The sequence below is a fragment of the Rana temporaria genome, chromosome 5, assembly GCF_905171775.1.
Source record: "Rana temporaria chromosome 5, aRanTem1.1, whole genome shotgun sequence".
In the NCBI taxonomy this organism is placed as follows: domain Eukaryota; kingdom Metazoa; phylum Chordata; class Amphibia; order Anura; family Ranidae; genus Rana; species Rana temporaria.
In genome coordinates, this window is record NC_053493.1 from 117,966,252 (window position 1) to 117,991,264 (window position 25,013).

The 25,013-nt window shown below is 43.4% G+C and overlaps 1 protein-coding gene across 2 annotated transcripts in view; it reads left to right on the forward strand.

Annotated features, from left to right (window-relative positions):
- The window catches only part of NUP214 (nucleoporin 214), a 140,011-nt gene that overhangs the window by 14,257 nt on the left and 100,741 nt on the right, over nucleotides 1-25,013 (forward strand). For both annotated transcript variants that reach the window (XM_040353063.1, XM_040353064.1), the window contains exons 5-11: nucleotides 315-385; nucleotides 6,417-6,480; nucleotides 7,493-7,596; nucleotides 9,245-9,354; nucleotides 13,648-13,714; nucleotides 17,341-17,467; nucleotides 19,584-19,742. In XM_040353063.1, the coding sequence (XP_040208997.1) occupies nucleotides 315-385; nucleotides 6,417-6,480; nucleotides 7,493-7,596; nucleotides 9,245-9,354; nucleotides 13,648-13,714; nucleotides 17,341-17,467; nucleotides 19,584-19,742 (702 nt within the window). The remainder of the gene's footprint in view (nucleotides 1-314; nucleotides 386-6,416; nucleotides 6,481-7,492; nucleotides 7,597-9,244; nucleotides 9,355-13,647; nucleotides 13,715-17,340; nucleotides 17,468-19,583; nucleotides 19,743-25,013) is intronic.

Genomic DNA, 25,013 nt, shown 5'->3' on the forward strand with positions numbered 1-25,013 from the left:
TTTAGGAACTATTCTATCCTTGTGAGCAAGCCCATTGGGGTGAAACACATTTAGTGAGTGTGATTCTCTTCTTTTTTTTTTTTTTGGTGCACTTTATCTCAAACAGAATAAAGTATCAAAGAGTTGGCCTTTAAGTGACTGAGCTAAACAGTGTCTGCAAGTCATTATGTTTCGATGTTCAGGCTTATTTGTCAAAAGTAAAGATAAAAACTAATCGGGTGCCTGTGACTATGGCAGAAGAAACACCAAAAATCTGACTTTCCACTTGTTTTATGTATAGAATTTGATATTTAATTTGATATTTTTGTTTATAGTGTGTTGGAGCCCCAAAGGAAAGCAGCTGGCTGTCGGCAAACAGAATGGCACAGTTGTGCAGTACCTCCCGGTAAGTGTGGCTTGTCCCTCATAATAAAGTAAGTTTGCTTTGAGATTTTAGCAGTTTTGCTCGTATTTATAAACCGGTAATTCCGTTACATTTCCTTTTCTAAATTGGTTCCTTTAACCACTTCAATACCGGGCTTTTATACACACCTCCAATACTGGGCCTATTCTGGCACTTCTCTCCTACATGTACAAATCCTCATTCTTTTGCTAGAAAATTGCACAGAACCCCCAAACATATATATGTTTATTTAGCAGACACCCTAGGGAATAAAACGACAGTCATTGCAACGTTTTATCTTGCACGGTATTTGCGCAATCATTTTTCAAACGCCTTTTTTTGGGGAATTTTTTTTTTTATGAATTAAAAAAATAACAAAACAGTAAAGTTTGCCCAATTTCTTTGTAAAATATGAAAGATTATGTTACACCGAGTAAATAGATACCTAACATGCCACGCTTTAAAATTGCGCACACTCATGGAATGGCGCCAAACTTCGGTACTTAAAAATCTCCATAGGCAACGCTTTGAATTTTTTTTACAGATTACCAGTTTAACCACTTGCCCACCGGGTTAATTCTGGCACTTCTCTCCTTCATGTGAAAATCACAATTTTTTTGCTAGAAAATTAATCAGAACCCCCAAACATTATATATTTTTTTTTAGCAGACATCCTAGGGAATAAAATGGCAGTCATTGCAATACTTTTTGTCACACCGTATTTGCGCAGCGGTCTTACAAGCGCACTTTTTTTGGATAAAAATCACTTTTTTGAATTAAAAAATAAGACAACAATACATTTTGCCCAATTTTTTTATACATTGTGAAAGATAATGTTACGCAGAGTAAAATGATACCCAACATGTCACGCTTAAAAATTGCGCCCGCTCGTGGAATGGCGTCAAACTTTTACCCTTAAAAATCTCGATAGGCGACGTTTAAAAAATTCTACAGGTTGAATTTTTTGAGTTGCAGAGTAGGTCTAGGGCTAGAATTATTGCTCTCACTCTAACGATCGCGGCGATACCTCACTTGTGTGGTTTGAATGCCGTTTTCATATGCGGGCGCTACTCGCGTATGCGTTTGCTTCTGCGCGCGAGCTCGTCGGGACGGGGCGCTTTAAAACATTTTTTTTTGGTTTTCTTATTTATTTTTATTTCGTTTTTATAATTTTTTACACTGAAATAAAAAAAAAAAAAATTGATCACTTTTATTCCTATTACAAGGAATGTAAACATCCCTTGTAATAGTAAAAAGCATGACAGGTCCTCTTAAATATGAGATCTGGGGTCAAAAAGACCTCAGATCTCATAATCAGACTTAAATGCAAAAAAAAAAATAAAAAAAAAAAAATGTCATTTTTTCAAATGACAAAAAAAAAAATGTTTCTTTAAGAGGCTGGGCGGGACTGACGTTTTGACGTCACTTCCGCCCAGCAGAGCTATGAGGACGGGTGAAGGAGATTTCTCCTTCAGTCCCGTCCCCGCTCAGCTGCCGGACACATCCGATCCCCTCCGCCGCTACCGACGGCTCCGGTAAGCGGCGGAGGGCGCGGGAGAGCGGCGGGAGGGGGGGGGGGCCCTCTCCCGCCACCGATAACGGCGATCTCGCGGCAAATCCGCCGCGGAGACCGCCGTTATCGTGTACACCACCGCCCCCTGAAAAGATGAATATCTCGGTTGTGGCAGCAGCTGCTGCCGTTATCGAGATATTCAACTTTAAAAAGAGGACGTCTTTTTGACATGGGGCGGTGGTCAAGAGGTTAAATTTACAGAGGAGATCTAGTGCTAGAATTGTTGCTGCCACTCTAACGCACGCGGCAATACCTCACATATGTGGTTTAAACGGCGTTTACATATGTTGGCGGGACTTGCGTGTGCGTTCGCTTCTGCGCGCGAGCTACCGGGTGCAGGGGCATTTTTTTATTTTATTTTTTTTATTTTGTTACACTTTTTTTTTTTATTCTTATTACAAGGAATGTAAACATCCCTTGTAATAGGAAATGTGTTTGACAGGTCCTCTTTATGGAGAGATGCGGGGTCAAAAAGACCTTGCATCTCTCCTCCAGGCTGGAAAGCATGAGATCAGTGAAAAAAAATTCACCGATCTCATGATTACTGTTGCTCACTAGCCGCAATCACGGCTTTGTTTACTTAAAGCGGTAGTTCACCCCCCCCCGACACATTTTACCATCGAGACAGGCATTGTAGCGCGAGCTACAGTATGCCTGTCCCGATTTTTTTAACCCCCGTACTCACCTTGTAGTCGTCCATCGTAGATTTCGGCTCCCGCGGGGAATGGGCGTGCCTATGGAGAGGGAGGATGATTGACGGCCGGCCCTGGCACGTCACTCTCCCCGAAGACAGCCGGAGTAGGTCTCGGCTCTTCACGGCGCCTGCGCACAGGCTATGCGCACGCGTCGTGAAGACCAAGCCTATTTCGGCTATTTCCGGAGAAGCGTGACGCGCCAGAGCCGGCCGTCAATCATCCTCCGTCTCCATAGGCACGCCCATTCCCCGGTATCTTCGATGGACGACTACAAGGTGAGTACGGGGGTAAAAAATTCGGGACAGGCATACTGTAGCTCGCGCTACAATGCCTGATTTTAAGGTAAAAGAAATTTTTTTTTTTTTTTTCCCGTCGATAGGGTGAACCCCCCCCCGCTTTAAGGGGACCCAGGCGTCATCACATCGCGCCCGCGCCCGGGCCTCCGACGGTCATAGAGATGACTGGTGACCATCTGGTCACTAGTTATCTCTATGCTTCCTGCCTACGCCAGACGATTCTTTCTCTGGGCTCCCGATGGCACGGGAGAGCCCGGAGAAGCACCGGATGGCGGCGGGAGGGGGGGATGTCCCCTCCCGCCGCCTATAAGAACGATCAAGCGGTGGAACCGCCGCTATGATCGTTCTTATGGTGCGCAGGATCGCCGGCACTAAAGAATGATACCTGAATGATGGCTCTAGCTGCAGGCATCATTCAGATATCCCCCCCGCAAAGCCCAGGACGTCACATGACGTCCACCCAGGATGGGCGATCCCATCTGTGGACGTCATATGTCTATGGGCTAGTATTGAAGTGGTTAAGCTAGTGCATTGTTGGTTCACTTACCTTTTCCTTCCATTTCCCTTCTAAATGTTTTTTTCCTTTGTTTGAATTTCTCACTTCCTGTTTCTTCTCAGTAATGCCGTGTACACACGATCATTTTTCGGCATGACATTTTTTTTTTTTTTTTTTTTAAACTTCATTTAAAATGATCGTGTTTTTTTTTTTTCGAGCATGCTGCATTTTTTAACGTCGTTTTTCGGGTTGTAAAAAATGATCGTGTGTGGGCTAAAACAACGTTTTAAACCCGCGCATGCTCAGAAGCCATTTATGAAATGGGAGTGCTCGTTCTGGTAAAACTACCGTTCATAATGGAGTAAGCACATTCATCACGCTGTAACCGACAAAAAAGCGTGAATCTTCTTTTATTAACACGGAATCAGCTAAAAGCAGCCCAAAGGCGAATAGAACTTCCCATTCAGAGTGGCGTCGTACGTGTTGTACTTCACCGCGCTTTGTTCATCATTTTTAAAAAACGAGGGTGTGTGGGCAATGTCGTTTTTAATGATGAAGTTGGAAAAACGTTGTTTTTTGGACATGCTGAAAAACAACGTTTTCTTTTTAATGCCGAAAAATGATCGTGTGTACGCGGCATAAGCTTTCCACTAACATTCGAGCGGTGGAAAGTCATTTCGAACAGCTTACTGAGGAGGAACAGGAAGTGAGAAATTCAGACAAAGAAAACAAAGAAAAAAAACATTTAGAAGGGAAATCTAAGGAAAAGGTAAGTGAACCAACAATGCACTAGCTTAAAGGAACCTATTTAGAAAATAAAAAACAAACCTTTATAACCCCTTTAACCACTTGCCGTCGCCGCACCGTCATAATACGTCCACAAGGTGGCTCTCCTAGGCGAGAGCACGTAATATGACGTCCTGCCTTTTAGCCGCCACTAGGGGCGCACGCGCGCCGCCCGCTCGCCCCCGACTCCCGTGCGTGTGCCCGGCGGGCGCGATCGCCGCCGGGCACACGCGATCGCTCGGTACAGAGCGGAGAACGGGAGCTGTGTGTGTAAACACACAGCTCTCGTTCCTGTCAGCAGGGGAAATGCTGATTTTCTGTTCATACAATGTATGAACAGAAGATCAGTGTTTCCCCTAGTGAGGCCACCCCCCCCCCCCCACAGTAAGAACACACCCAGGCATACTTAACCCCTTCCCCGCCCCCTAGTGTTGACCCCTTCACTGCCAGTGGCATTTTTATAGTAATCTAATGCATTTTTATAGCACTGATCGCTATAAAAATGCCAATGGTCCCAAAAATGTGTCAAAAATGTCCGAAGTGTCCGCCATAATGTCGCAATACCGAAAAAAAAATCGCTGATCGCCGCCATTACTAGTAAAAAAAATATTAATAAAAATGCCATAAAAATACCCCCTATTTTGTAAACGATATAACTTTTGCGCAAACCAATCAATAAACGCTTATTGCGATTTTTTTTTTTTACGAAAAATATGTAGAAGAATACGTATCGGCCCAAACTGAGGAAAAAAAATGTTTTTTTATATATTTTTGGGGGATATTTATTACAGCAAAAAGTAAAAAATATTCATTTTTTTCAAAATTGTCGTTCTATTTTTGTTTATAGCGCAAAAAATAAAAAACGCAGAGGTGATCAAATACCACCAAAAGAAAGCTCTATTTGTGGGAAAAAAAGGACGCCAATTTTGTTTGGGAGCCACGTCGCACGACCGCGCAATTGTCTGTTAAAGCGACGCAGTCCCGAATCGCAAAAAGTACTCTGGTCTTTGGGCAGCAATATGGTCCGGGGGGTAAGTGGTTAAACCTGCATGGTTTAGGAGATATCCCCTGTCCCCTGCATGTGCAGGGGATATCTGGGGCACTGGGGCAAACTGAAGCAATGGCACCTATGTGCCGTTGCTCCAGTCTACACGCCATTATCGGCAAGTCCCGTGCACAATCTCCATACACAGTGCTGGAGCCGCGATACCCGGAAGTAACTCCGGGAAGACATGTTGGAGGGGGAGACCGGGACCACTGCGCGGGCTTCGATCTGTGGTAAGTAATCTATAATGAGCTAGTATGCTATGCATACTAGCTCATTATGCCTTTTTGTCTTGCAGGGTTTTTTTTTTTTTTTACTAGGGTTTACTTTCTCTTTAATCAGTAGAACCTGTAGGCCTAAACTCTGTGCAGTGTAGCCTAAATTTGGTAAACCCTTTACAATATAGGCTAAAATGTATGGGTTAAATGTAAACCAGTGATCTATTGTCCTACCTGCTTTCCTGTTCTGCAGTCTTTGACTTTTCCCCAAAAGTGATGGAGGAGAGATGGGTTTACTGTGTGTGACATAATTCCCAAATGTAAAGAGAATTAAAAGGATATCTGCTGGCTCAAAAAATTTCCCCTTTTAACCTCAACCAACTAATATTACTAACCTTTTGGAAAGCATTGTACCCATGATAAGGGGTGCAGTGTTAGGCTTCTGCAGACAAGCAGCTTTCTGCTAGTACCTGCATACTGTCTGTTGGCTTGAAAGCAGTAGTGCTTGTAAATTAACTATGGGAGAGCTCATCAGCACCCTTGCAGTTTATTCAGAAGTACAGGCCGCTGGCCATAGTGGATAACGGTACTCTCTTCCTGTTGTCTCCCTCCGTTTGTAAGTAGGGGACCGCCTGTATACATCTATTGGCATTTAATAAACGTCTATAGTATTGGACTATTCCTATATGACTAATTTTTGTGGTTGCTTTTTTTTTGGCTTAAATATATTGTTTTTGCTGACTTTTTGTTTTTATTAATTTTTATAATATTTTATAATTTTATTATCCATTTTCCGAAGGAAGTTTATTATAGTTTGTAGGCGACTTACCCTGTTGAGATGTCAAGCTTTGATTATTTCCTTGTTTGTTTATTTGCTTCTTCTGTCTTTTCATTCTGTGCTAATTGAAGTAATGTTCTCTTTCAGAATCTCCAGGAGAAGAAAGTTATTCCCTGTCCTTCCTTTTATGATTCGGATAATCCAGTTAAAGGTATAAATGATTCTGCTCTGTTATTGATGTTATGGTGCATTCCCTCACGGCAGAACAGAAATGCCAAGCATTAGGAAGTAGTCTAGGTTCACACATATACTGTGCAGGAAATGCAGCCATCCCTGCGTGTTTACTACACTGCATTGTAATCGCACTGTGTTCACAATATGTTGCGGGTGTCAATACAAAGTTATTGGCGCCCCAAAAGGATCGAAAATGCAGTGTGGTTTGCCAGCACTGGATTGCATGGTACAAGACAGCCATGCAATACGGTTGGAGAGCGGCTTCAAAAAGGTTGCCTGCACTTTTTTGGTGCGATTCAAGCCCATTGAGTCTGAGTGCGGGAAATGCACTGCATTGCAATTGTACTGTGTTTGCGATCTGCTGAAGGTGTCAATACAAAGTTAGTGCCCCAAAAGAATCGCAAACGCACTTTTATATATATATTAAGCTGATCTATTTTTTTACCCAATGTTAAAGGGGTTGTAAACCCCCCTTTTACTTGCCTGAATCTGATCGCTCCAGCGATGGGGACGAGCAGAGCAGCTCCAGCCGCTGTCTCTTGTCCTCATTGGCTGGCTTGATGGCAACAAAAGCCATTGCCTCCCACTGCTTTCAATCAAAGCTAGTGACACGGGGGGGGGGGGGGGGGGAGCGGTCTTGGCAGCGTGCCCACACGAGTGCTCCCAGGGAAAGTGGGGGCACTCAAAAAGATAAGACAGGAGCACCGCTGGGGAACCCCAGAAGAGGAGGATCAGGCATAGGATGAATTAAGGTGAAAAAACACGAGGGTTTACAACCCCTTTAAACCTTTTGATAAGTCTTCTATTTTTTTTTTTCTTTTGTGGATAAAATATGGGTTTATGAGAATTGCAGATCATTGCATTCTGTTTTTTCATGTAGATTTTACACAGCTTTCTGACTTTTTTCAAATTGAGGTTGTATGTGGTGTATTGTGTAAACAGTCTAGTTCTTTAGATGTTCAATACTTACTATGTGTTTGTATCTTTAGTGCTGGATGTTCTATGGATCAGCACATACGTCTTTGCAGTGGTGTATGCAGCTGCGGATGGCTCTGTGGAAACCTCTCCTCAGCTTGTGATGGTCTTGCTTCCGGTATGTCACTTTAATTTTATCTGCCTAATATGTAGTGTAAATGCAGATTTTGTTCTAAAGACATATGCTGCAAATCTAATACCATTTATGTTTACCCTGCATGTTAGGAACAATAATTCTGTAAGTGACGCTGCATTCAGAGCATTTCAATTTACTGCAGCATCTTGGTTCATGCACAGTCTGGGTCCTACATAACTTCTCATTTTCCATCCGGAGTGCACTGGAACGCTTCAATTTGCAAACGCACACTTTCACTTGGTGCTTAGCCCTGCCTCTCCCAGATCCTCTAACTCAGTGGTCCCCAACCTTTTTGGTACCGGGGACCGGCATTGTGGATGAAAATTGTGCCAAGGCCCGATGATGCGGGCAGACGATGCGGTTTTTCGCGGCCAATTTGTCAGGAAATGGCTGGTGTTAGCACTTCAATCATAACAACACCATGGTTAATATGGTGTCAGGATGATTGAAGCACATTATTTTTATTTTTATATTGTAATATAAAATTAAATAGTTAAACGCACCATAATGCAGAATCTGCCATCAGATGCAGCTTGCCACAGTGCCTGTCACCATATTGCCACATGCCTCCAGATGCAGATTGGACCAGGCGCATGCCTCCAGATGCAGATTGCCACAGTCGCATGCCTCCAGATGCAGATTGCCACAGTCGCATGCCTCCAGATGCAGATTGTCACATGCCCCCCCCCCCCCCCAGCCTGGGATCCCTGCACATTCCCCCCCACCACCAGCTCTGGACTCCTGCACATTGCCCACCCACCCTCTCCAGCTCTGCACACTGTCTCTCCCCCCGCTCTGCGGTGTAATGTGATAGCGCACATACTGATCCCCCCTGCCACAGCTCACCTCTCTCCCTGCCCTGGATCTCACAGCGCCGAGCACTGCTGCCTGTCGCCTGGCTTCACTCACGGAGGGCAGGGGGCGCTGTGCTGTCATCCCCCCTAATGTACGGCATCCAGTGCAGAATGCACCCTCGCCCCCCCCTTGGTACGTTGGCCGGGCTGTTTGGGCGGAACAGCGGTGATGCGGGCGAGCAGTGGGAGATGTCATCTCTCTGCTCGCCTGCTTCACCCCTAACAGCGGCGGGACTGTGTGGACGGAAGTGCGGCGGGGCTGTGTGGGCAGAAGTGCGGTGATGGCGGCGATCTCTCTGCTCGCCTGCCACCGCCGCACCGCAGGCTTCGCGGCCCACCAGTAAACGGGCTGCGGCCCGGTAGTGGGCCGCGGACCGGGGGTTGGAGACCCCTGCTCTAACTGACAATAGGCCACCCAGGTGTCAGAGGAGGCAGGGCTATCATTGTCTTCATAGTAGTAAAGTCCATACAAGGGCACACTGGGTTTATTGTTTCCATGTTCACCCTGGATGGAAACTGAGGAAATGTGTAGGTATCGCTGAGCGCATGCGATTCCGAAAGCAAAATGAGAGTATGAAGGTTTGGATTCCTGAGAGTTGATGCCAAAGCTCACTGATTATTATGTAATTTTGTACACTAACAATAAAATAAAGCCGTTGGATAAGCCAAGCAGTTGGCCTTTTCTGAAGGCAATATCAACAATGGCAACCATTGTAAAAGTTTGCTTTGAAATTGAACTATTTATTTTGTTGAACAAATACCAATATTTAATGCAGAAAAAGGAAGACAAACGAGGGGAGCGCTTCCTGAATTTTACAGAGATCTGTTACTGCAGCGTCAACAATGAAAGGCAGCATCATTTCTTTATGAATTACATGGAGGATTGGTAAGTTGCACTTGCAGACTCCAGTTTTTTAAGCTTAATATTCATTGTCATTGGTGAAACTTCATGATCTGCATTATTTCTCAAAGTTGCATAAGAATTAACATCCAAACAATAATTTTGCTTGTAAATTGACAGCTTTCATATAATCATAGGTGTCCATATCTCGCACTGTTGACAGTACAGGAAACCTCAAACAGCTGTACTTTCTGGGCTGTGTGACTAGCTTTCAGTTTTTTTTTTCCTGGTTTAAAACACCTGTGGTGCAAACACAAATGGTTTCCCCTTTTCTCCACCCCACCTGTGGGAGGATAAAGTGACAGGTGAAGAACGTGATTTTGATGAGGAGGACAAGATTCGTGATGAAGATCTCTCTTCTTTGGATGAGTCTCAACAGGAAGAGGCTGAGGGTTCTGGCCTCTCTCTGGCATAGAGAACCATACGTTTTTTTTTTGTTTTGTCTTTTTAATTTGGCGGGTGCAGTCAGAACAAATTTAAAATTCAATTTTCCTATGGTCACTGGGTTTCAGTCCTGGCGTCTGGCTTACCACCCCAAATCTCTTTCTGTGCATCCTCATTTGAGAAGGGTGATATATGCTGATTGAGCTCATCTGTAGAAGATGTTTTTTCACCTAAAGCGGTTTACTCAGCAGTACCCCATGAAAGAGTTTTAAAAAAAAGTTCCCCAGCCATGGATTAGGCTGTTGCATACCTGAAGAATGCTCTCACGATCCCGATGGATCTAGTTCCAGGTTTAATGATGCTATGGATAAGAGGTTTGAGCCTGTCTAAAGACTTAAAAACATGTTTTCTCCTAAATACAGATGTAACGTGTTCCTAAAAATTAAGTAGGCACCTGCCTCCCATCCCCCAAGATCCCCCTACCTGTGACGGCATGCAGAGTTTCCTCGTCCTCACCGCCACTGTCGCAGATCTGTGAATGAATATACTACAAGTTCTATCGGCCACCGTGCAGACAGACTTGTAGTTCTCGATGGACTATGGGTGCAGTATTCAGCACACTTGTAGTCCATTGACTCTTCAGCTTTCTAACTGAAAGCTCTTACTCATGTATGGGTAAGAAGCTGGAGAAGTGTGCAGGAGCTTGACATTGCTCTGATCACTGTTGCAATGCTTTGCAGGTGGAAATCTGCTATGCAGTCAAGGTTCAGGAAAAACGTATGCTCTAGTCCAGAGAATCGGATCCTGAGGACAATACCTGGAGTAGTTTTCAGGAGCTTTGAGTTTCTTGGTCCGTGCCTTGTAGGATTCCATTCAGCTGGATGGAATGCCTGTCCATATGAGGAGAATCCTGTGGCTCAAATGTTGATCATCTGAGCTTCTCTATAAGGCATCATGCACGCTAAAGCTTTTATAAACTTTTCTCCTGGCTGGTTTTTGAGCTCCAGAGTGCAAGAGGCCTAAGAAACAACATTGGCGGCTATCCTTTGACAGTGAGCATTTTGTTTGGGCCATGCCTAGATGCTTTCATGCAGAAGGTGACTGTGGATCAGAGCATGTGATTTCCCCCGAAAAAGAAGGCAAAGCCAATGAGTTAAAAGCTGAGGCCTTCTTCAGCTCCCAAGAAGCAATCCTTTCATCAGCTACAGACCTCTGGCTTTAAGCAAAAGCCTACCACCCAGTTTCAAATAAAGAACTGGACTCCAAAGACCTCCATTCCTGGTAAGAAGTCCTTTTTCCAGTGAAAGGATGCCCCCACTTTTATGGGTGAGAGGAAGCTTGTGGGCCTTCGGGCTGTCTGGACTCAGGAAATTGTAGATGAATTTCTTTGGTGGTGTCCAGAGGTTACAAGCTAGAGCTCTAACACTTTTCCTTTTCATGCTTCCCCCATCATGCCCACTCTGAAAGGGGAAAGGTTTTACAACTTCTATTCAAACCTCCTTTACGGTTTTCAAGCCAACCCGAGTTGTCTGGCCTATTCTGGACCTCAAGAATCTCAACAAATTCTGCAAAAATTTAGGATGGAGTCCACCTGGTCGTGATTGCTTCACTCCAGCAGGGGGAACATCCTGACCACAGTGAATATCAAGGATGCCTATCTGCACATCCCTGGTTTTTCAGCTTCCCCAGTGGTTTCTATGGCTTGCTGTTGAACAGCTTTACCAGTTAATGGCACTGCCATCTGGCATTTCCACTACCCCCAGAGCAGAGGAAGAGATCAAGCTCGCGTGTGGTAGTGACTACTCTTTACTGCCATCACCGTTGATGTTCGGGATGTTGCTGCGAAATATCTGACAATATAATGGGCAAGATCCTGCGCATGTACGGTAGTGAAATTGCTGACCAGGCCACTACTGCGTATGCATAGGATCTCACTAGCACATTGTGTTGTGCTGCTCAACAGGTGTCGCCATCCACTTGAATGATTGGTGATATCAATTAAATATGCTAATGTTCTGTGGTACTAACCTGACATGCTAATTGTACAAAGGTGGAGCCTGTGTGTGTGTGTGTGTGTGTGTGTGTGTGTGTGTGTGTATATATATATATATATTATATAATCTCCTGCCATATCATTTTCAAAATACAGTGGAACTTCGGATTATGTGCATAATCCGTTCCAGGAGAATACTCGTAATCCAAAGTACTCGCATATCAAAGCGAGTTTCCCCATTGAAGTCAATAGAAACTAAAACATTTTGTTTTGCATTGACTTCAATGGCATGCAATACTGCATGCGACCAGAGGTGGGGCGCCAGAGATCCTCTGAAATGTCCGGAAAGGCCCAAGGACAGCTCGGCTGACCTCGGCAAACTTTGTAAAGGCCCGGGAACTGAGTATTTGTGTCTTTCCAAGCATTTCCGAACGGCGGCGTTCGGCTCCGGCGCCCCCCTCACCTCTGGCCAAACGCGGTACTGCACACCGCTTTGGCCTGAATCCTGCTCGTTTTGCAACACAACACTCGCAAACCGATTAAGGATGTTTAAAAATACAGTGCTCGTATTGTGAAACGCTTGTTAACCGCGTTAAAGGAACACTAAAGGTACAATTTTTTTTTTTTTTTTAAATAACATACATGTTATACTTACCTCCACTGTGCAGATCGTTTTGCACAGAGTGACCCATATCCGTGTCTTCTGGGGTCCCTCGGCGGCTGTCTCGGCTCCTCCTCGCAAAAGCTTTCCACGTTCATGCGAGCTCCCTCGCATGGTGGAAAGCCTTTGCGAGCGCGCTCCCGTGATACAGCAGCGGCCATAGCCGCCGACTGTATCACTCGGCCCCGCCCCCCGGCGCGCCGCGTCATCCGCTGTGATTGACAGCAGCGCCAGCCAATGGCTGCGCTGCTATCAATCCGCCCAGCCTAGCCAATCAACGGCCAGGCTGGGAACCGAGCAGGATGACAAGCACGCGCCCGGGACTTTCGAACGGTGAGGTAAGTAAAACGGGGGCTCGGGGGGGGGGGGGGGCGGTGCTGTCAGATGTTTTTTTACCTTAATGCATAGGATGCATTAAGGTAAAAAAACTTTTACCTTTACAAACCCTTTAATCGCAATCTGAGGTTCCACTGCTAAGGCTACTGCTGAAACGAGTTATCGTTTTACTGTCACTCTGATGTACCAATAAACGTCAATTCAGGGATTACGATTTTGCCGGATCATCTTACTATTTGGTACATGTGCAGGATCTTGCCATTATGTTGTCAGCAACATCCTGAACCTGTAATGCATCATGTGTATCTGATATGTTTTCTAGGGGAGGATTGAGTTGTTAAATCTAATTGTTTGTGTATTCATTGGCACATAGAGATGTATATTTATTAATCCTACATCACAGAATACAGAGGACTCTGATTTTTGATAGATGTGCCTCCCTGCATATCTTAGATCTCTCATGGGCTTTGTTTCCTGTAAATCCTGGCCTGTTCCAGAGCCAGATGCTATATGTTTAGCATGCCAAGAGGGGCTGTACTTGAACCCCACATGCAAGAGTGGGGATGACCTGTAATGTTTGCTAGACCCTGGGGGGTTGGGGGGCAGTGATCTCTGAGATGAAGTGAATCCGGTGACCTAGCTGGCAGAGTGCTCTACAGGTCAAGGGCAGTGATCCCCCTTGAAAATGAAGTGATCCCCCTCTGGGCAGGGATTTTTCTTTTTCTTTTTTTTTTACAACATCTATTAATCTAAACTTTGTAGCATCAGAATAATCATGAATATCAGAGTCCTCTGTGACCGGTAATGCACTTCAGGAGAAAATTATTTTGCAGGTAAACAAAAAAATTGAAATTATGTGTCGGTGAAAAAGTGACCTGATGACATTTCTTTTTCTGTCACTTAGGGAGGTCCTTCTCGGAGCTTCTGCAGCTTCCATAGAAGTCAGTGTAATTGCCAAGCTACCTGACCAGGTATTTTTATTGATTTATTTTATAAGTAATTTTTATTAAGTGTGTTTTTTTTTTTTTTTTTTAGATTCAATACAAGAATAACACATTGTGATAATTATTGGCCAGATTGCTAAATAAAGGCAGACATTACACCTTTTAAATCAAAAACATGTAAATAGAGGGAGGATGCAGTAGATGAGCTAGCGTTTACTCTGTTGTAAAAGTAAAGGATAATTGTTTCAATTCTAGATATTCATTATCAGAATCAGTACTTCTGAGTAACATCTGTATTAGTTTCAGAGTAACTGGATGATAAAGGAGGGGTATAAAATAAGGGTTTTGGCTTAAGGGAGAGCGAACAAGCACTTGTGGGGGGGGGGGGGAGCCAGAGTGTCGGCGGAGTACCCGAGAAGAGGAAGATCGGGGCTTCTCTGTCCAAAATCGTTGCGCAGAGCAGGTAAGTATAACGTGTGTTTTTGGTTTTGTTTTTTCCTTTCATGCTATAGCGATTACTTCTTTGGAGATGTAATGATATGTGTTATTAAAGGATAAGTTCACCTTTTCGTAACATGTTACACCCATATTCAGGGTGTAACCTGTAACATGTTACGAACAGACCGACTCCCTGATCTCCGCTGTGACAGCCAGCGGGTTTCTTCTCCCTCCCCGCTAGCGGTCACAATTTAAAAAAATAAAAGCGTAGCTAAGAGTGGCTCCGCCCACCCAGCCGTGGCATTGATTGAGAGGGCTCTGCATTAAAAACTACAAGGTCCAGCAGCCTTTGTGGCTGTCAGCTTGTAGTTTTCAATGAACTATCATGCCGCTGTGGAGTGACGTGGTAGTTCATTCATGCTCCCTGTCAGATTGTATCTGCTTACCCGTACGGGATGTACGGGTAAGAAAGGTGATATAATTTGCTGCTATGACTAAGCACTAGTTCCAGTGCGAAACGCGTCAGGCTAGGTTTTATTTTCATTTTTGCTGTGACTTTTAGTGCTGTCCTTCTTTTAATAAAGGCTACAATTTGTTCAGAGTGTGGCTGTCCAGAGAAATTTTTTTGTTCCTGCTTTGCCAAGGGGGTGTCATGTTAAATGTTTACTTTCATACCAGATGCTCCAGTATATGGGAATCTTGGGGGCACTGCCTGATCCATACCACAGTCAATAGAGCACCAAGTTCGCAGATAGGGTGGCATTGGACCACAGAGGATTATTTGGTGAAGCAGACTGTGGAGTCTTGGAAATACTGGTTGTAATGGCGAGAAGGAGAGAGGGAAGTTTGCATCATAGCGGTACCTTTTGCAGGGAGGTACTTGACATCTATAGATAATGTTTTAAAGAGGGACAAAACGATGGCGACTGCTTCAGTGGTTGTGCAGGTATTAGCCAAGGAGGGATGAAGCCAGTCATGAATGTGAACTAGTTGTGAGTAGTCAACATCAAAATTGGGGAAAGCAAGCCCCACTAAATGGGCCAGTAGTTTCAGGACTTCCAGCATTATTCTAGGGGTTTTATGTTTCTAATGGAATGTTGTGCATATAGCATCAATCTGTTTGAAAAGGGACTTTGGCATTCTGCAGGAGAAGTTAAGCCAGTGTAAGGGGTTAGCTCGGTAGCGGGGTGTGTGACCCCCTGGATGGGTTCACTACACACTGAATTTATACAGACAGGCAGTCGAAGACGGTTGAAAACAAAGGTTTTGGTTTATTCTTCCATCTTGCTGGAAACAAGTGCAAGCATCCAAACGGCATAAACAAAAGCAAACATAAAATAAACCCTGGCCACTTGGGGCGTCTACCTTCACCACAGAGGACCTATCTAGGGAGTCTGGCACAGCCTAGTGCTGGGCAGACACTGCTGGTCATACAGCAGAAAAACAATAGTCTCTTTTTGATTTTTATCACACAGAAAAGTCTCCTCAGAAGACTTTCATCTACTGCTCTCCTTCACTCACAAAGCCTCAGGATGCAGCAAATCAGTGGTAATCCTCTGGATTACTTATAGAGGCCTTAATTGCCTCATTCTGAACAGCTGAAGTTTTCCAACGCCCTTAAACCTTTCCTGGCTACTTTTGCAGCCGACGCCTAATAACAATTGCCTTATTGTCTAAACAAGGCAGAAATGTATCTCCCGTTTGTGACAACACCCACAGATTTACCTGACTTCCTGTCACACCAGCCATAGATAGAGTGATTTTCTTCTCTGCAACCATGGGTTTCAAGATAATTGCTTGATTTCCCCCATCAACACAGTGTTGATGGGGGAATCTCTCTCCCGGAAATATTGTGTTCTCCCAGTGGGGGGAGCCATCCCCACTGGGAGAACACAGTGATTACTACTAGCAGCTATAATAACTGTTGGCAATAATCGCATGTAGCATCCGATAGGCTGGTTGTACCCAAGTTGATCTATTGATCTAATTTGGTGCCTTCAGCCTGTCCATACATGGTTCAAATCTCAGCCGGTCCATGCTGAACTGGCCGAGATTCGAACCGTCTATGGCCAATTTTAGCCAAGACATATAACATATAATTTTAAGCATATTGACTCTACCCATAATATCCAATGGGAGATCCATCCTTTGCCTGGTCTTTTGTTGTAACAGAGAAATTAAAGGACAAACGATATTTGTTATATACAAACTCAAAGGTAATTGTACAGTGATTTCTAGGTATCTAAAGGTGTGTACAACCTAAAGCTGGGAGTTTGGATGGATCACTCGAAGGGCCGCTTGGTCTAGGGAATAGGCGATTCACCCATTGGACAGTCTTCATTGATCCACCAAACAATAGTTGTAATGGCTCCCACCTCTCACTATACATGACTCCATGCAGGCCATTCCATAGGTAAAGAAAAAACATCATAAAAATAATTAAAACAATGTTTTTCAGCAAATTAAAAATGCACTCACTTTGATAGGAGATCAAGGGAATTCAATAACAGACTTCTGAGCAAACAAGATGTTTCCCTGGGTACTTCCTGTGTGATGTCATTGTGTAGGCTCCTCCCACCTGCAGGCTTGCATCCCTCCGGACTTCCTCAAAGGTCCTTCAGGTGGGAGGATCCTACATAGGAAGCACCCGGGGCAACATCTTGTTTCCTTTTTGCCTTATTTTCTTTTCTTTTGTGTTTTTTAGAAGTTTTCCTGCCCTTTTAATTGCTTGTGCACAACTGGATTGATTTTAGTTGATCTTCTCCCTACTAGATAGTAAACCAGCTAGTAAGGGATGAGTGACTGCAGCGATGACTCATTTGAGTTCTATAAACAGGCTTCTTTCAGTATTGTCTCAGCAAAGATAACATTTAAAATTATAAAAAGAGAGTTACAGATCCACCTACTTGTTCTAAAGAATAATGTAAAATCTCAATATGCAGTATTGCCTGATAAACAAAAACAACTGCAGAAAACCACTACACATAGTTACTAGTGTGTATCTTTTAAAATGTCAGTTGTGTCTAAATATGTTTGAGGACAGCAGGATCATTTTTACATGCCCAATAGTGGTCCGAAAATGAACACCGGTGCCAACAACGCCTTTTTTGTAAAGCAGAATTTGACGTTAATGCAGCTTTGATCTACTTTTGGTGAAACAAACTGCTGTTGAGAAAACACTGCTTCTCTTCTCTCATGCATGCTCTCTCTTGCAGAACACCTGGGAACTATGGATTTTGGAAGATGCAGGCCGAGCTGAGCTACCGTTGTCTGACAACAGCGATGACACCTTGCCTATGGGAGTTGTACTAGATTTTACCAGCCGGCTAGAAATAGCAATCAGTATGTGCTTTTATGGTTCAATTTCAATAGTATCCTTCTGAGCTCCTAATGTCTTTGGTTGTACACAGTAGGTCAAAGCAACCATGTCTCTAGGTGCTCAGACAGTTGGAGGCTAATCATAGCTTTTAGCAAACTCTAGTCTTGGCTGATGTGATTTGCTGTAAAACTAAATATATATATGGGCACCTTTTTACGCAAGAATGTTTGTTTCTTAACTCTGTAGCTGGCTTTGCATACACAGTGCCAAAGAATGTAAATGCAGTCAGAAGAGATACAGGTGTCAGGTCTTCATCAGACTGGATATTGCTTATGTCAGTGGTCATCAATCCTGTCCTCCGGGCCCACTAACAGGCCAGGTTTGCAAGATAACTGAAATACATCACAGGTGATATCATTTGCTGCTCAGTGATTGCAGTATTCTAGTCTGCATCTCCCCAAGGTAATACAGAAAACCTGGCCTGTTGGTGGGCCCTGAGGACAGGTTTGCTGACCACTGGCTTGTATAACCCTGCTATAGCCATATAAAGTGAAATTTTATTAAATGATCACACCAACATAAAGCAGTTGTAATCATGGTGAATAGTAAATTATTCAGTTTTATAGAATTAATCTCTGATGCTGTTCCAAATAATATTAGTTCAGGGGCCCAGAATCGCTTGTGCATATCTCCTAGAGCTTCTAAACCCGAGGTCTCAAACTGGCGGCCCTCCAGCTGCTGCGAAACTACAAGTCCCCATCATGCCTCAGTCTGTGGGAGTCATGCTTGTAACTGTAAGCCTTGCAATGCCTCATGGGACTTGTAGTTTCACAACAGCTGGAAGGCCGCCAGTTTGAGATCCCTGTTCTAAACCATGTGCTATAACAGGCAGATATTGACTTGAATGATGTTGCTTGGTCCTACCATTGATGGCACCAAATGAATTGGCTGACCAAGATACAGTAACATGAGGGAGTTGGTTAATGCCTTCTAGTGAAAGTCTGTTTGCATTTTAACCAGTAGGCTACCGCCCGCTGTCAAATGACGGCGGGACGATAAGCCTCTCTTTCTGTGAGGACGTCATATGACGTCCTTGCCTTCTCGAGTCACTAGAGGGTGCGCACACCCGCTGCGTCACTGGAAACCCGATGCGTGTGCCACCGGGCACCCACGATTGCCCAGTAACTGAGCAGGACCGTGGAGCTCTGTGTGTAAACACAAAGATCCACGTCCTGTCAGGGAGAGAGGACCGATGGTGTGTCCCTTGTACATAGATCGATCACCTCCCCCAGTCAGTCCCCTCCCCCTATAATTAGAATCACTCACTAGGGTACACATTTAACCCTTTGATCGCCCCCTAGTGTTAACCCCTTTCCTGCTAGTCACATTGACACAGTAATCAGTGCATATTTATAGCACTGTTCGCTGTATGAATGTGAATGGTTCCAAAAGTGTCCGATGTGTCCGCCATAATGTCAGTCACGATAAAAATCATTGATCGCCACCATTGCTAGTAAAAAAAAAAAAAAAAAAAAATGCTATAAATCTATCTTCTATTTTGTAGCCGCTATAACTTTTGTGCAAACCAATCAATATAAGCTTATTGCGATTTTTATTTTTTTAACCAAAAATATGTAGAAGAATACGTTTCGGCCAAAATTTAGGAAATTTTTTTTTTTTGGGGGATATTTATTATCGCAGAAAGTAAAAAATATTGCTTTTTTTAAAAAAATTGGCGCTCTTCTTTTGTTTATAGCGCAAAAAATAAAAAACGCAGAGGTGATCAAATACCACCAAAAGAAAGCTCTATTTGTGGGGAAAAAATTATTACAATTTAATGTGGGGACAGCATTGCATGACCGCGCAATTGTCAGCAATCGGTTGTCTTAAATGACATGTTGGCAGTAGTTTCCATAGTTTCAGTCTGGATAATACCCAATACTAAAAAAATAATAATAAAATAAATAAATAAACTTTGCCCACCTTCGCTAAACCTTTGGCTTTATAGTCAAATGAATAAAATGCCTGCTGGTTATTAGATTGGGCTAACGGATTGCCAAGATTAACAATATCTAGTACTTGCACGTTATACGCTGTTGTGAAAGTAACATGAATATTTTCTTTGCCTGGTTTCTACAGATGAAGAGAAAGTCCTGCCTCCTTCCCCCATACTTATGATACTTTCCACTGATGGTGTCCTCTGCCCCTTTCATGTGATCAACTTAAATCCAAATGTAAAGACTCTCACCACACCCCTGGAGGAACTTCGTCTGGAGGGGGAGCGACTGCCTAGAAATGGTAAGTTTATTCTTGCTGTCTACTTTGGGGACATTTGGAAAGTGGGTTTGCAGGTTGGCAGTTTCCAAAATTTGGTATTTACAGATCTGCACTCTTACTCCCTAAGTAAATTCTACCAGGTGTTGTAAGTGTACCACAAAGATACTAGCATATGCAGTATCAATAAACAGTATACAGCACCAGAACCTACCTAACCACTTGCTGACCGCCCTATAGCAGTTTTAGTGCTACAGGGCGGCAGCTGTGTGTGTGTGTGTGTGTGTGTGTGTGTGTGTGTGTGTGTGTGTATATATATATATAGACAGACAGACAGACAGACGTGATCCCCGGGTGTGAGCTGTTTCTACTTGTTTTACAGCAGAAACCTATCTACGGGTGCCAGGCACTCAATGTAGTTTGTCATGATGCTGTTTGTTCACTAAGGTTCTCTAACAAACCTCTAAGGGGTTCACAGAACAGCTGTATTTATACTGAATAAATTGCACACAGGTGGACTCTATTATAGGTGACTTCTTTTTCCTTTTAAATTCTTTATTTTTACCATTTTTCCAACACTTCACATTGCCTCATACATCGGTTATTATCACATCCTACACATCTTACACATCAATCAACTTCATAGTTTGCATTTTTCACTCTCTTGTCGAACCCCCCTCTTGATCCTAAACATCTTTACCTTTATTTACAGTCCTCAGAGTCATTGCTAATGGATCTAGACTTTCTTCCTTTTTAGATCCCACGAAATGTACGTGTGCTCTTTTCCTTTGAGACATTAATACCCCAGTTATTCCTCAAAAACCTCTCATTCATTCCCACCCTCCCAACTTCCCATCCTGCTATTAATAGCAGCATCCAAGAACAGAAATAAAAAAAAAAAAAAAAAAGGTGGATTCCCCTCTCTGCCCCACACTCCTTCTCCCCCATCCTATTCTTCTCTTTCCCTATATCTAACATATGGTGCCCATATCTCCCTCACCTCTTCTTCTTGTTCCCTCAGAGCCGCTGTAAGGTTCTCCATAAGTTGCATCTCTGCAATTTTTGCCATCCATTGTGGTCTACCTGGGGGGCAAGTGCTCTTCCAGAGGGCTGGGATACATGCTCTAGCTGTGACCAGTAAATGCCTTACTAGGGATTTTTTATACTTCTCTATTGATATCGGAATGTCCAACAACAGGTACGTCGCCGGATCCTCACCTAGAGACATCTCAGTTATTTCTTCTATCACTTCCGATATCATTTTCCAAAAATCTTTAACTCTTTCACAGTTCCAAAAAATGTGTAACAGGGTTCCCTCTTCTTTTTGACAACGCCAACAGAGATTGGTCACTTCTGGGAAAATCTGGTTTAAGACTTCCGGTGTCCTATACCACCTACTCAAGATCTTGTATCCTCCCTCCTGAAATTTAGATGCCAATGATGCTTTATGATTAAATTGAAATATTTTTTTCTTCTGGTTTTCCGTAAAAGTTACCCCTAGATCTCTTTCCCACGCTTGGATGAAACTTATCTCTTGTGGGGCTTTTAATTCATTTATTATGGAATAGAACAGTGAGAGCGAATGTCTAACCGGTTCTCCCTTAAGACACAATTTCTCAAATTCCGACAGTGTTACTCTCACCCTTGTTTGTCCTTGGATTGATCGGAGAAACCCCTTTAACTGTCTTCTCCTATATGGGTCTAGAGCCTCGGACAATTCTCTTTCTATTTCTTCATTTGACATTACTCGATTCTCTCTTGAGAAATGTATCACTCTGGTTTTGCCCTGGTTTTTTAAATTCCTAAACGCCGAGTCCCTCAGGCCCGGGACAAACGCTGGATTCCCCAAAATTGGTGTCATCGGGTTCCCTTCTGTTTTCCCTTCTGAATTTCTGAATATTTTTTTGACTATGCTAATTGTCGTCCCTATCGTTGGATGTCTCTTGACTGTCTGTGGTATCACTGATTTAGAGAGCCAAATTAGACCCTCCAGTGGGATCTCCGCCATTTCCTGTTCTAAAAGAATCCAAGGTTTGTCCTTCGGGGTCCTGCACCAGTCTAATGCTCTAGACAAGTGCACTGCCTCATAGTAGGTCAGTGGGTCTGGGAGACCCACCCCCCCCTTTTCTTTTGATAGTGTTAGTATATCTCTCCTCACTCTGGCAGGTTTCCCAGCCCAGATGAATCCCGCAAATTTTGCTCTAATTTCTTTCAGGAATCCCTGAGGTATTCTGGTTGGGAGTGTCTGTAATATATATAGTAACCTTGGCATTGCATTCATTTTTATGATATTGATCCTCCCGAACCACGTGAATACCTCCTTATCCCACTTCAGTAAGTCTTTTTTAATTTGTCTTGCAAGTGGGGCCAGGTTTAATTCTAAAATTCTATTTAATTTCTTCGGAATTTTAGTCCCCAGATATCCTATATGTGAGTTTGTCCACTTAAATGAGAAAAAATTGGTCAGTTGTTGTTGTTGTACCATGCTCATCTCTACCCCCATTGCCTCCGATTTATCATAGTTCACTTTAAAGTTTGATAGTGCACCATACTTATCTATCTCTGCTAGCAATGGAGGCAGAGATAATGCCGGCTCAGTTACAAAAAACAGCAAATCGTCAGCGAATGCTGCAAGCTTGTGTTCCCCCCCTTTCACGCTAATCCCTCTGATATCTGTTCTCATCCTTAGTGTCCTTAAAAAAGGCTCTAGCGTTAAGACGAAAATAAGTGGAGATAATGGGCATCCTTGGCGCGTCCCATTGCGTATATCGAGGGGATCTGACATAATCCCATTTATCTTAATTTTCGCTTTCGGTCGGGAGTACAGACTCATAATCCATCTTTGCATCCCCTCTCGCAGTCCAATATGTTGTATGATTGTTTTCAAGAACTTCCAATCCACCCTATCGAACGCCTTTTCTGCGTCGATAGATATCAGTACTAAAGGCTTTTTTTTGGACTGCGCTAGGTGGATTGCATTTATCACCCGCTGCGTATTTTCTCTACCTTCTCTTCCTGGAATGAATCCTACCTGGTCCTGGTGTATCAGACCTGGAATATATGGTAGTAGTCTATTTGCCAAGATTTTTGTGAAAATTTTTAGATCTGTATTCAATAAAGATATTGGGCGATAATTTGCGCACTGCGCTGGATCTTTCCCCTCTTTTTCTATAACCGCTATGTGTGCCATAAGGGCCTCTTCTGGCATCTCCCGCCCTTCTCTTATCGAATTATATGCTTCCAAAAATCTTGGCATCAACTAATCTGCATAGGTCTTATAGTAGAGAAGGGTGAATCCATCAGGACCAGGAGCTTTACCTGATTTTAGCAATTTGAGTGTATTTGTGAATTCTTCTGCTGTGATCGGGTTTTCTAAACTTCTCCCTATTTCCTCCGGTAGTTTCAGCATTCCTGATTCCTCTATATACTTTTTCGTCCTTTCCTCCTTCATCTGTATCTTTGCTATATTCTGTTCCTCCTTCAATTGGTACAAACTCTCATAGTAATTTCTAAATATTTTCGCAATTTCTCGTGAAGACTTAACTATCCTGTCTCCTGTTGTTTTAATTCCCTCTATGTGGTTGTGGGCCCTTGTTTCTCCTAGTGCTCTCGCTAGCATCCTACTTGGCTTATTGCCATATTCATAAAACGCACGTTTGCTTCTTTTTAATGCAGCTTTTACTTTGTCGGTTAATAGCAAGTTCAATTCCTCTCGGACCTTCTTCAGCTTCTCCTCTGCCTCTATTGCCAATGACTTTTTGTGTATTTTTTCCAATCTACGGATTTCTCCCATCAATCCTTCTATCTGAGCTCCTATCTGGCGTTTCCTATATGCTCCCATTGATATTAGTACTCCCCTGATATAACACTTATGTGTTTCCCAAATACAAGTTGGGGTCACCTCCCCCACCTCATTATTAGAAAAAAACATCTCCAACTCCTGTGTTATCTTTCCCTCATACTCTGGATCTTTTAAAAGGGACTCATTGATTTTCCAGTGCCACTCACGTGCTACGGGTTTCCCCCATTCCAATACACAGTTTATCGGTGAGTGATCCGACAGTGAAAAAGACCCAATAGAAGCCTCTACTATACCCTGTACCAGATTTCGGGGTATAAATATGTAATCTATTCTGGAATAGGTTCTATATTTAGCTGAAAAGAAAGTGTAGTCCCGCTCGTGTGGATGGGTAGTCCTCCAGCAATCTACCACCTGTATCTCTTGTAACAATTTATTTGCTTTACTTAATTTGCTGTATGCTATGTGCGAGCTTCCCTTAGATGTATCTAGTATAGGGTCTAAAGCAATATTTAAATCACCTGCCATTATTACGATACCTTCCATATTCTGATGCACCCTGTCTGTGTATTTCTCCAACGCTGCAACCTGTCCCTCGTTAGGCAAATACACATTAACCAGAGTGACCTTCTGATCATTTATGTATCCTTTCACAATAAGAAGGCGTCCTTCCTCATCCCTCATTACACTTGACTCTTTCCATATTATCGTTTTTGAAAACATAATTGATACTCCCTTTGTTTTTGTTGTCAATGAGGAACTATGATACACAGTTGGGAATCTGTGATTTCCCAACTTTGGAATTTTATTTTTTTTGAAGTGAGTCTCCTGGAGGAATATTACCTGCGCCTTTGATCTCCATAATTCTGCCATCAACTTAGATCTTTTCTCCGGGTTATTTAACCCATTTACGTTGTAGGACATTACCGATATCTTTGCCATTTTAATGCTTTGCTAAGATTTTCCCCGTCCAACCCTCTATTGATGTGGGGGGGGGGCCGATAAGGGAGTAAGGAGTGTGGAGGAAAAAGAAGGGATAAAAACACCAAAAAAAAAAAAAAAGGAAAAAATAACCCCGCAAAAAGGTGGGCAGGAACTCCCGCCCCCTCCTCTCTATTTGTGTACCAATCTGATAGATCCCCTAGGATCCCAGATAGGACTAAGAGAGAAAAAAAAAAAAAAAAATTATTTAGCGTCTCCGACTTCCCTCCACACGGAGGAGAGGCGCTCTAATGGGGGTAAATGTATGAGCACCAGGGAGAGTCACGCCTTTCTATCGGTCCGGGTGTACCCCGTTAATTGGCCCTTATAATCTTTTTCTCTATTCCACTTTACCACCTCCCCTTAAACCCTTAACCCCTTCTCTCCAAAAAAAAAAAAAGAAAAAAAAAGATGAGAGAGAATAGAGAATAGGGGGAAAGAACCATAGCAGAAGGCCCAATGAGTTCATATAGAGGGCAAGGATTACCTCTTCCTTCCCCTCAGTTCCCCTTCCT